Source organism: Cydia fagiglandana, chromosome 13, assembly GCF_963556715.1.
Source record: "Cydia fagiglandana chromosome 13, ilCydFagi1.1, whole genome shotgun sequence".
Taxonomy (NCBI): domain Eukaryota; kingdom Metazoa; phylum Arthropoda; class Insecta; order Lepidoptera; family Tortricidae; genus Cydia; species Cydia fagiglandana.
Genome location: NC_085944.1, coordinates 6,461,882 through 6,474,407, shown reverse-complemented (window position 1 = coordinate 6,474,407; position 12,526 = coordinate 6,461,882). Strand labels below are relative to the sequence as shown.

General features: G+C 35.2%; 2 protein-coding genes across 4 annotated transcripts; one reads left to right on the top strand and one right to left on the bottom strand.

Annotated features, from left to right (window-relative positions):
• Positions 1-37: 37 nt before the first annotated feature.
• LOC134670079 (uncharacterized) lies at positions 38-8,772 on the bottom strand. Of its 3 annotated transcripts, none has more exons than XM_063527756.1 (8): positions 8,435-8,772; positions 8,119-8,350; positions 7,487-7,690; positions 6,440-6,505; positions 5,662-5,816; positions 5,153-5,267; positions 916-4,957; positions 38-855 (listed from the first exon to the last, which is right to left on the bottom strand). In XM_063527756.1, exons 1-8 carry the CDS (start codon positions 8,512-8,514, stop codon positions 506-508), a joined length of 5,244 nt encoding a protein of 1,747 aa, XP_063383826.1. In that variant the 5' UTR covers positions 8,515-8,772; the 3' UTR covers positions 38-505. The 3 variants fall into 3 exon arrangements, with proteins under 3 accessions (XP_063383826.1, XP_063383827.1, XP_063383824.1); XM_063527757.1 differs by having other exon boundaries at positions 38-795; XM_063527754.1 differs by having other exon boundaries at positions 38-4,957; positions 8,435-8,771.
• Positions 8,083-11,853, top strand: LOC134670099 (prostaglandin reductase 1-like). Its single transcript, XM_063527787.1, has 8 exons — positions 8,083-8,190; positions 9,867-10,068; positions 10,179-10,281; positions 10,683-10,868; positions 10,956-11,074; positions 11,167-11,321; positions 11,406-11,511; positions 11,592-11,853. Exons 2-8 carry the CDS (start codon positions 9,897-9,899, stop codon positions 11,822-11,824), a joined length of 1,074 nt encoding a protein of 357 aa, XP_063383857.1. The 5' UTR covers positions 8,083-8,190; positions 9,867-9,896; the 3' UTR covers positions 11,825-11,853.
• Positions 11,854-12,526: the final 673 nt, after the last annotated feature.

The window sequence follows — 12,526 nt, the reverse complement described above, 5'->3', positions numbered from 1 at the left end:
ATTTCCCATGTCAGGAGCAAATTAAAAACAATCGAAATGAGCATCCATAAATTTATTAATGTAACAAAACAATTCAACATTGCTTCAATTTTTTATGCGTTTCAGAAAATGTCTAGATAGGTAATTTTTACCTAAGCCAATATTTCCATTTATTATAAACAATTCGACAATCAAATCCCTGTCATAACGTAAAAGTATATTAATTATAAATTATACCAGAAATTAAACTTTGCTTCCATTCAAAATAAAGAAAAATTACGCCTAAGATAATACAAACCATAGTAGTGGACACCCTAACGCTGGAGTCTTAAATATAAAGGTACAACTCTATTATTTACAAATCTTCACATTAGACATTTACACTTATACATACATGACACTGCATTCATTATCTCCATCGCTAGTTCCATATATTGTGTTTACTATCGAACCACAACTCTTTAATAGTTTTATCGCTGTCAATTTTAACTTATTTACACTATTATACAATAACAAACTTATGAAATCATTCATCATAATCATAGTCATCATACTGTTCATGCTCCTCGCCATCAGAGTTTGGTGGATCGGGATCTTCTTCAACCCGGGGCTTCTTTATTAACAGACCTTGCTTTTGCAATTTTTCTATAGCCTCCAGTGCAGTTCGTTTTGAAGGGCTCATTTCGGTTGTCTCCACCCGGCTTACTTGACAGGTCTTAGCTACTTTTAGTCCAGAAATGTTCCCGAGTCTATTTATTTGTTGTTGTTGAGTTACTGACTGAGCTTTCATTTGTGTAGAAGTTACGACAGAGTTACCTTTTTGCTGTTGAGTTACTGACTGAGCTTTCATTTGTGTAGAAGTTACGACAGAGTTACCTTTTTGCTGTTGAGTTACTGACTGAGCTTTCATTTGTGTAGAAGTTACAACAGAGTTACCTTTCCCAGTTTGGCTGGTACTACAGAATTTACTCGTTTGTGAACTAGATGCGTAATGGAAGTTGGAACTGGTTTCTGCAGTCTCATTGCCGGGAATGAGAGATTCTTTTGGTTTCTTAAAACAACTAAAATGTCCTGGCGGTTCTTCGTTCCCAGGCCTTTTCAAAGTCTGATTTGCAACATTAGGCGAAATTTTTAATGGTCGCCCGACTGGTCTCGGTTGTTGTGGCATGTTTTTTACTGGCATTCTTGGAGCATTCATAGGCCTTATTTGCGTAACACTAGGTCGCATAGGTACTAACTGATTTGAAACGGATGGTCTCACAACCGTACTAGAGGGAGGTCGAACAGGAGCCGGTTGCCTTATTTTAGGCCGGACGGTCCTAGGATTAGGCTGTACGGTCCTAGGAGTAGGCTGCCTTACTGTAAGCCCTTTTAGATTGTTAGACGAGTAAATATTTGGCATTCTAGGGCCCGTCTGCGGTTTTACCATTCTAGGAGCAGGCGACACTTTACTGGCATTAAAAACCTGCTGATTTACTGTAGTTTGGTTTACTCTGCGTATGGTTTTCGTAACGGTTGTGGTAATTTCTTCTATCACTGTTTCAGACTGAAAGGTTTTCACTTTAACTTCTTTGTTAACAGTATTCACTGCGCCAGATTTTGTAAGTTTCTGCTGCGCAGTTGAACTATTTGGACTTGAAGTGCCAGGACCGGCGTTTCGTTTATTATTGTGCATATTAGAAGTACTGGCCTGCTCGCTATCATTTGTAATGTCAGGCCTGGTTTGTGTAACAGGCTTCATTACTAATTCTTTACACAAATTACTTTGATTAGCTTTAGATAAATTTTCACTAGAATCAACGGTTTTTTCACTTAATGACTTAATTGTTATATTTTTACTAATATTTTTTAATAAGCCTTGGCTATTAGGTTTAAGATTTTCATTTAACCTAACTTTTATATTTTGATTACTATAATCATCCATATCGTTCATTCCTTTTGTAAATTGCTCGTCGCCACTATCTTCAGGAGACTGAGTCACAATCCCCGCGTTAAAATCATTTTCGTGCTCGATGTTATCGTCATCTTCAGTTACTTCTGTTATTTTTACTTTACCAGTGTACGGCTCCTCGTCACTATCAGTATCATTCGCAACATTGTCTCGGTTGAAATGTTGTGAAGGGTGAACAGTTTGAATATTTGATTGATTGAATGCATTTTTTGATTTTACTGTAACTTGTTGACCCAACTGTTTAAGAACATTGTTAAAATTATCGTTTTTATTCTGGGTACCTTTGTTGATTAATGTTGGTTTATGTGATGTATCCAATATCTGTTCAAAATCATCATTAGAACTAAACTCCCCATCATCATGCATTTCAATTTCATCTGAAAACTGCTCTGAAAACGTTTCTTCCTTTTTGAAAACTACTTTTGGCGTAACTTGATTGTTTGAAGACTTGAGAGTAATATGTTTACTCATATTTTTTATAGCATTTAAAACGGCAGGTGAGTTAATGTTAGCTTTAATAGGTTCTTTTTTGATTTGGGTAGATTCTACTTTGTTTGTTTTTTGTTGTTCGTATTCATCATCAGAGTCATCAATATTGTAAATTTCAATATCTTGGTTAATTTCTTTTGTGTGCAAAGACTGTGTAACAACATTACCTTGCTTTATAGCATCAGGCGTGTTATTTGATTTCACTGTTCCTAGTTGACTAATAGTTTTATTAGTAAGTACTGGTTTCGCCGTTATATTTTTCAAATTCTTTAAAATATTATTACTGGACTGAATTTTAGTCATCTTGTGCGTTTCATCGCCAGTTACATTTTCATTTATGTTTCCAAATGTTTTTTTGTTGGCGAGTGATGATGGGACAGTTTTTATGTTGATATTGGACTTGTTCTTCAGTCTATCCAAAGCAGAGCTATGATGATTATCATTTTTTAATGGTGTATCATCTTCGAAATTGTCAAACTTACTATCATTATCCTCATCTTGAGGAACGTCATCTTTTGTTTGTTTCATCATTGGCGACATGGGCTTAATTGTTAAGGATTTACTAATATTCTTTAACATGTGGGACGATGATGTGAGAACAGATTGTTCTCTATTTTTTTCGCTTTTGTTTTTATTATCAATTGGTCCATCGTCTTCTGGATTATCAAAATCACTGTCTGTATGTTCGTCATTAGGAATATCTTTTGAGTGTTTTATTAGGGGTGACATGGATTTTACTGTTATATTTTTACTGATGTTCTTTAGGACTTGGGAAGTCGATGTCAAGTGATTAGACTGTTCTATACTTTTGTCGCTTTTATTTTTATTTTCCGTTGATGTATCGTCTTCCAGATTATCAAAATCACTATCATAGTGTTCGTCGCTAGGGACATCCTCTTTTGGTTGTTTTATTATGGGTGACATGGGTTTTATTGTTATGTTTTTGCTAATATTCTTTAACATGTGAGAAGACGAAGTAATAGGAACAGATTGCTCCGTAACTTTGTCGTTTTTATTGATACGTTGATTTTCAACTATTGTGTCGCATTTGAGATTATCAAAATCACTTTCATTATGTTCGTCGCTAGGATCATCTTCTTTTGTGTGTTTCAGTAGGGGTGACGTTTGTTTTATTAATATGTTTTTACTAATATTCTTTAAGACGTGGGGAGCCGTAATGGGAGCAGATTGCTCCTTAACTTTGTCGCCTTTACTGTTACTTTGGTGATCAATTAATGTACCGTCTTCAGGATTGTTAAAAGCCTTATCATCACATTCGTCACTATAAACGTCATCCTTTGGGTGATTTGTAAGGGGTGACATAGATTTGATTGTTATGTTTTTACTTATACTTTGCAATGCTAGGGCAGGCGATGTTTTTTGAATAGATAGTTCTTTATTTATGTTGTCAGACTTTTTTACATGATTATTCTCAGTATTAAGGGCATTATCTTTTTTGTACATCGCATCAGTCTTTTCGTTACCTATTGTGCTGTTTTTATTAGTTTCTGGAACACTAACATTTTTGAGTGACTTAATAGTAATACCACTGTTCAAACTCTTTAATGTGTCTAAAGTATTCGTTTTTTGCAGAACTTTACTTGGACAATTTTGTTCATCTGTGTTATCTACTTCTGATGTGGAAGTATTAGACCTCTTTTCTTCATCACATGGTGCTGATTGAGCGATAGGTTTGATTGTTATTTGTTTGCTAATATTTTTAATTGCGTCATTCTTATTATGGTCAGCCAAAATGTTACAGCTTACATTTGATAACTTGCTTTCATTTAAATTTGCGTTTGCGCATTCTTTATTCACGGTTTCATCATTCCTATCGTCTATAGTATCTTCATCATTGATCTCTTGATCCATGTTTGGGTTTGTTTTAGGAATACATAATTGTGGTTTATTAGATTTGGCGTCATCGCCATTTTCTTCTTTTTCATGACTATTAGTTTCCATGCCTTCAAGGGCTTCCGTAGTATCAGCAGGGTGTTGATTTATTGTTTTTAGTTTGAATTCAGTTTCGCTATCGGGCGCTTTCTCTTGTGCAGACTTCTTGACTATTTTCAATTGACTGCTACTTTGATTAAGTAATTTTGATAGAACATCATTTGATGCACTAATAGCGTTTGTTTTTGGCTGATTCACGAGATTTTTAACCTGCGGGTTAACTTTAATGGCTTGGCCTATTGATTTAACTTTTGGAAATGATGGTTTGTTACCAGACGGAACTTTAACAGCAATACCTAACTTTTGTAACTTTTGCAAGTCCGCAGATGACACATGTTTTGCACCTGATTTTGGAATTTGCGGCTTTTTAACTTTAAGTTGTTTTGTTATTACCTTTGTAGGAACTTCCTCAATACCTTGGAAATCTAGATCTTCGCCAAATACATCCTGGTTCATACTTAAGAACTCATCAAGAGTAATGGCCGATTTCTTAGATTTTTTGTGCTTTTTATGTTTCTTGGACTTTTTTTCAGGGAGCTGATTACTGTCCTTTGGTTCATCCATAGCCATTTGGAGAAAACTTTCCTAGAAAGTTAACAAAATATATTAATGTAAATTAAAGAAAAATTACTTATCACTATCAGCTCACAGGTTTCGACTTAAGACTTAGTAATCAAAACAAGGACTGCTGCTAGTCAGAAGGTTACTGAGTAAACATATATTATTTAGGTCTACTTTTGATATTCTAATGATAGTATAGATATACGTATAGGTACTTACGATTCCAACAGCATTCATATCAGTCTCAACATCAGGTAAACTATTCAAATCTTCAATCCTTTCCATAACCGGGGGGACAGTCTCAAGAGAGAATTCTGTTATTTCATTCTCATTCCTGAAAAACATACAATTGATTTAGAAATTAGAATAAGTGAGCGTCGCAGTTGGGTGAGGATTGTGAAACTGGATATGGTGAGTACTGAGTACGACCCTAGCTCGTAGTACAGAAAATAAGTTATTACTTGGTTACAAAAATAATCGTGGGTACTAGATTAATCCCAAGTTGGCTGAATAGTTAAACCCTGGCCTTCTGGGTGAGATGACACAATCTTTCGTAAAAAAAAGCGCACGCACGAAGTCCTTCAGTTCAGTTGCAGAGTGAATCTAATGCTGCTTAGGTAAGAAGGTGATAAAAATGTTAACGCTAATATGAGGCAGAGTCGGCAGAGGAGTACTACAAATTCAAAGTTTGTTTGTATTAAATGAAATTAAAGGAACACAAGGCTTACATTTCATTTGTTTCACTGTACAAGTCTTCTGAAGAGTGGAAGGTGAGATGTAACTCATAGGCGTCCAAATGATAGAAAACGGCTTCACAGAGGGGACACCGTAATACATCTGTTGGACGTTGGTTCTCTTCCCCGTGATCGTCACACATATGTTTCTACAATCAAGACATGAAAAAGTTGCATTATAAATACCTACACATAAATAGGCATTCTACATGGAGTCTGGACACACAATAATTGCGTAACAAGTAGGTATGTTTTGTGTGTGACGTTCCACGAGAAAAGGTACCTTATTGCGGTCGGCGCTTACGTCACGTAGCACCGCAGTATTGGAGCGTCATTAATAATAGCGTAAGTGCCAACACCTATAAGGTACCTTTACCCGTAGAAAGTCACATATGGATGTTGCAGTAAAGTAAGGAAAACATTAAAATTTATTATAAGCCCTTAAGATCTCACAAATCATGTCTCGAACTGTTCCATTATGCATTTGGTTCACATGCCATGGGACTAAATAAATGAGTACTTCACTGTACAATGTCCAAGACACTTTATATTGCAACAAAGTAGGTCCAACAATATCTATACTCAGATTTTTTTCATAAATATTAAAGTAAGTATATGTAGCGTTATATATAAAAAGGGATTATTGTCAATGGCGCTTACGCCGCACAGCTTCGCGCGGCATTGTGTTTATATCGGAGCATCGCTAATAATTTTTACATAGATAACGTCACATATGTGCCTCTAAAATTCTTGAAGCATTTACAATACTTACATGTAAATTAACTTTGTTAATATATTCCTCTCCACAGAATGAACAGTAATATACTGGCAGTAGATCCTGAAACCAATACAATTACACATTTTTTTTTTATAAATATTTCTTGTATAACATTGTTACATTTTATTTTCTAATCTAATGGTAGGCGTCTACAATGTTCAACCCACACCCTATCAGAGACCTATTAACCATGGGGACAATTAATACCTGACACTGACAAAAATGTTGTTACCAAGGGTCATATAAACTTTATGAAACTGCACAACGGGCTATAACGGGGTGTCGGAGGTAAATCTTAAAACTTAAATACGCGATTAAGTCCCGTTGTGCAGTTTCATAATGTTAAATAATCGTGAAAGTTTAAATCAGTGTCATATAAACTTATTTTCTGGCTTTATTCCCCGCAATAATATTTACTTGTCAAACCGCAACATATGGTGATTTGTTACTGTCAGGTGACACTTGTCTCCATGGTGTAAATTGCAATTAACAATGTCATGTATGATCACCACCAGCCCTCTTCTTACTCTACAAGGGGGTTTGGATTACGATCTCTTGCAAGCCCTTACTTTACTTTTGGCTTAAGCTGTAGTAATGGTATTATATTAAAGCAGGGTTCTCAGAGTGGTATGCAAACCTCCAGAGGTTCACCAGCAACCATAAAGGGGTTTGCGACAAGCAAAAAGTACCTAGACCAGACTTTCTGAAATATAGAGTGGTGTTTTTTTGTTATGTGGTTTGCAGGTTACCAGTGCATGTCAATCAACATGAAAAGATGTTTGAGACTTTACATTAAAAAGTAATATGTGTACTAAATTCAGCATAACATTCAAATTAGAATGTTACTGTTAATGTTAGTATTACTTTTTAATTTAAAGTCTCAATCATCTTTTTATATAAAACAGTTAGGACCTACAAATTTGTAACATACATTTGTCACATATGTAAAGCTCTACTGAGAAAGGATATTATTTGAATTTGACCCCAAAGGGAGTGAATATGTGGTAGAAAGTTTATATAAACTTTAGTAACAATACAAACCTGATTCACCATCTTCTGTTTCTTCGAGTGTCCAATAATGGGTAGATCCGAGTCTTGTCTATGAAAGAATTTGTTGTGGTACACCATAGCGGATGGAACCACAAAGTATACACAACAGCTATCACAGTGGAAATGACTATCTTTGCTTCCGGGTACCTCGTCCGTAGCATCATGGTTTGTATGTAAATGTTTATTATATAGGTGCTGAAAAATAGTAATTCAGAAATTGGTAACAAAAAATACTCTCTTAATATAAATCATAAAACATTAATTACCTACCATAACTTTTTTAAACTTCAATATAATAAGTAAGCCTTACTTCCTAACTGTTTTTTTTTAAGTTTCTACTAATTAGCATATTATGCAAACAAAATAACAGAATACCACATTAAAATAAAACTCACCTCAATATCAATTTAGTTCTAAGATAGGAGGTTTTGAAGAGTATGGAGTAGTGACATATTCATTCAGTTGCTTTAGTTGTCTACTAACTACTTTTTATTATACTATTTTAGCCCACGGACAAAGTACAGAAACGATCGTTCGTTTTATTGCCACTACTAGATAATACTTTCGAATGAGATAAGTTGTTTAGTGTGAGGTTATGTGTCACACTTGCCACACTGGCTTACCTTCATCGTGAAGAGCTTCCCGCACCAAGGACAGAAGTACTTCGCATCGTGCTCCGGGTGGACTTTATGCTTGTGAGTTATGGCTTTAGATATAGTAGGAAACACTTCGTCGCATACATCGCAGTTCACCATTTCTGACGCGTCGTTCGACTTTTCATTCGCAAACGGCGTCTCATTCTGAACACGGCTTTTGATCTTGATGCTTTCATTAAACTTAGGATCACCATGTTTCCTGGTAAAACCATAGAATGATTAAATATCCAATAAGATGTGGACATTAACATCATACAACTTAATTTATGAAGTCGATAGATACCTGAAATGAATTTGTAATTCGTCCTTATTATCGAACGTTTCTTTGCACAAAATGCAATTAAATTCTTCTGCCGAAGTCATAACGGCAAATAGTAAATAGTGCAGTTTCTTCAACGTTGTATTTACACTGAAGCTTCTACAAATTTACATGAAACATCCATAACACTGAGACATTTCATTTAACTATGTTTACTAGAAAGTACATTCATGATATAATAACTAACTGATTGTAATCCCATAGTCATTAATTCAATGCATATTTATTTTATCAAATAAACTTCAAATTCAACCACATTACAATGAAAACACAACAATCAAAGCAAAGCAAGCCATTTTGTTTTTGTTTCATAAAATTTAAATGGTGTGGCAACACAGGGCCCATAATCAGCCGAATGGGAATATTTAAGCTACACATTAAAACCCACCTTAAATTACAATCGCAGTTTATAAAATTTTGACTTCAGAACATACAGGGCTATCATGATTTTATTAACATTAAAATCTTGCATGTTACTTGAGCCAAATATGAAAATCGGTTTAAATACTTTTGAAACTTAAACTCTTAAGCATCGATGTCCCGTCCGGCAATTATATTTTTTATGCATAAAATGGCATACATTTGCGTCGAATTGAATACTTTATCGTGAAGGAAAAATGTACCAAATCTAAAATGCTGTAGCCTGTAGTGTAGCTGTAGTAGACTTCCACCCACGCTAAAGTGTAAAGGCGACCATTGCGTGTTTTATATACTTTATCGTGGTCATTCACGTCAACCCTTTAAGTGGCGTTCAACCCGTGGGTGGTTGGATCGAATAGTAGAGGCAGTCCATGAAAAGTCTGCAGTGGATTTGATAGCCCATGCAGTGCACGTGTTATTTTAAACGTCAAACTTCTATGAAATTATGACGCATAAATGACACTTGCACTGCGTGGGCTATCAAATCCGCCGCAGACTTTCCTTGGTCCGACTCTAGTAAAATGGCAGCTTACCACTCACGAGTATGATGCGAAAATCAGAGGGCCTACCGCGAACCACGTCCGACGTGTTGTCTCCCTGTCACACTTACGTACGAATTTACAAGTGTGACAGAGAAGCAAAACGTCGAACGTGGTTCGCGGTATGCCCTCTGTAGACTGTCAACCACCAATGAATGCGGGCAATGCTTAAATCGTCGATTTTATAAAAACCACGCCGACTACTTATCGGAGCCCTGCCAGTTGATTGTTTTTGCGCAAATCCGCTGCACCCCCTAACTACTTTTCACGTATTCGCTAACGCCACTTGAAGAGTTAACGACACGATTAATTGTAAACTTTCTAACTTTCTTTCCTACAAGCACCAAATCTTTACACTTGACTTTCGAACAACTTGTGAAGATTTACTCAATTTACTGTACAGTTTACTGTACTGTACATTCCAGAACATCTTTCAGGCATAACTGACAATTCACAATTGATGTAAAATGATGAAGCCAATGAGCACTTCTACGTTCTTCTGGGCAAAACGCGCATATTCGAACGCAGCTGGAAAAATAAATGCACGCAAGTATGTGCTAACAAAATATTTCCAAGGGGAGCCAAAAAAAAGCGACTTTAAAATCGTTGAAGAAGAACTTCCAGAAATAAAAGATGGAGGTGAATATAATCAGTAATAATACAATGAAAACTATTTAACTTTTTGTTCTAATTAAAGCAATGTTTACTTGTTTAACTCCAAAATCGATGTTTTCTTTAATCTTTTACAGAAATATTAACGGAAGCAGAATATTTAAGTGTCGATCCTTACATGCGCGCTTATATGATCGGATACAAATTGCCCACTGACATGATAGGTGGCCAAGTTGCTAAGTATGGAGTATTTTATTATTACCAAATTGATTTATTTTGGGTGTCAACAGCAATACAAAAAGCTATATGAAACTTAAGAGCTCCACAGACCTTGCAACAAGCTGCATGTGATTATTGATACATTGCCGACCAATGGCCAACTAAAGGGATTTGCAATACATTGCAGCATTTGACAATTATCTAATTTACTTTATCAGTTGTTGCAAGTTCAGTAGAAGCCTTATGCAAATGCAAAAAATCAATCGATCGATGAAATACCAAATGCAATGCGAAATGTATCAAAAACCGCATCCGATTAGTTGCAGGTTAAGTGAAGCCCTTTAAGTTATAATTAGTGAAAAGCTCTTCAGCTGAGATTGTCTATACTCGTTTAAATAATAAATATCTTTTCATAATTTCAGGATAATTGCGAGTCGTAATGATCAATACCCAGTGGGCAAATACGTGGCTGGTTCATTTGGATGGCGCACACATACCATTTGCAACCCTAAATCATCACCCTACTTAGGGTTTATGCCTATCACACTTTTGCCTGATATGAGCCCACATCCAATTTCGCTTGGCTTAGGAGTAATTGGAATGCCAGGGTAAGAACAAACTTTAAAGCGAATTGTAAAAGTCTACAGGAACGACTGACTGAAACTTCTATATTATGAAAACGTTTTGTTTTTTAGTAATACAGCATATTTCGGAGTTAAAGAAATATTATACCCAAAAGCAGGTGAGACCATTGCCATTACTGGAGCAGCTGGAGCGGTTGGTTCTCATGTTGGACAAATCGGAAAAATATTAGGTACGGAAAATGCACTAATTTTAACCATCTACACATTATTATTGCAATCATACATATGTTCAGTTTATTTATGTCCTTTTTTATTTCTTCAGGCTGTCGCGTGATCGGATTTGCTGGTACAGATGAAAAATGCGAATATTTGCAGAAAGAGTTGGGTTTTGATCACGCATTCAATTACAAAACTGCTAATATCAAAACTGCTTTGAGGGAAGGAGCACCAAATCGCATTGACTGCTACTTCGATAATGTATGTTTCATTTTTTTTTCTTTGAATTGATTATACATAATAGGTAATCTTAATGTTAAAATATTTTGTAAAACTTTATTGTAGGTTGGCGGTGAAATTAGCTCGACAATTATGGGTCATATGAACAAATACGGACGCGTGGCAGTTTGTGGTTCTATATCGTCGTATAATGATACTGCTTTACCAAAAGGTAAGTACCGGTAACAAAAATCACGATTTAAGATATATACGATATGTGTTTGATTTAATGTTATAAATATATTTTTTTAGTAACTATACTACAACCATCAATCGTGTTTAAAGAACTAAAAGTCGAGGGGTTTTTAGTAAATCGTTGGCTTGATCGATGGGACGAAGGAATCAAAGCTAATATGAATTGGCTGCAGGAGGGAAAAATTAAATATCAAGAGAAAGTTTATAATGGTTTTGATAACATGGTTGAAGCGCTGGTTGGAATATTGAGAGGAGAAAATACTGGAAAAGCTGTTGTCAAAGTAAAGTAATCAATATTGTGTAACAAAGAATTGATTAAAAATTGACCCTAAAAAATAATTCCTTTTATTTCAAACATTGTTTTATAATTATAAGTAATAAACTGTTGAACTTCCGTCCATCCGTATGTCTGTCAAGAATTCAAGATCCTTTATCTCGGGAACACGTTGAGATATCGAGTTGAAATTAAGCCCTTATGCTCAGGTTTATGATTCCTGGAAGCTGTGAAAAAATCTGAGTTCTAAGTTAACGTAAAAAAAAATACAGCCGTTTATGCCGCAAAATCGTATATTTGGACACTCTCAATGGAATCTAAATTTATAAACTAAAATTTCCCTTTGATCTAAAACTAGGAAATTTGATCAATAATACACTCGTCATACACTATAAGTACAGGAAAAAAATATCAAAACTTATTTTTTTAGAATTTACTGTTACCGTCCACAACAAAATTATTAAATAAAAGCGCCCAATTCTTACAAAATTAATATCGCCGATGCCGATAATTAAAACCACATTGAAACCATGCTAGCCCTGCGTTCAACTACCAACTGTCAATGTCAATGTCACTAAGTTAGCGCATTGCGCGTGCCGGTCTTTTGTTTATGTTGTGTTACCGTTTTAAGTTCAAACCATTCTATCAAATCTATTATTATATATTATTATTATATTGCTCTTTATAAATCACAAATACATTAATTGTATCAATAACA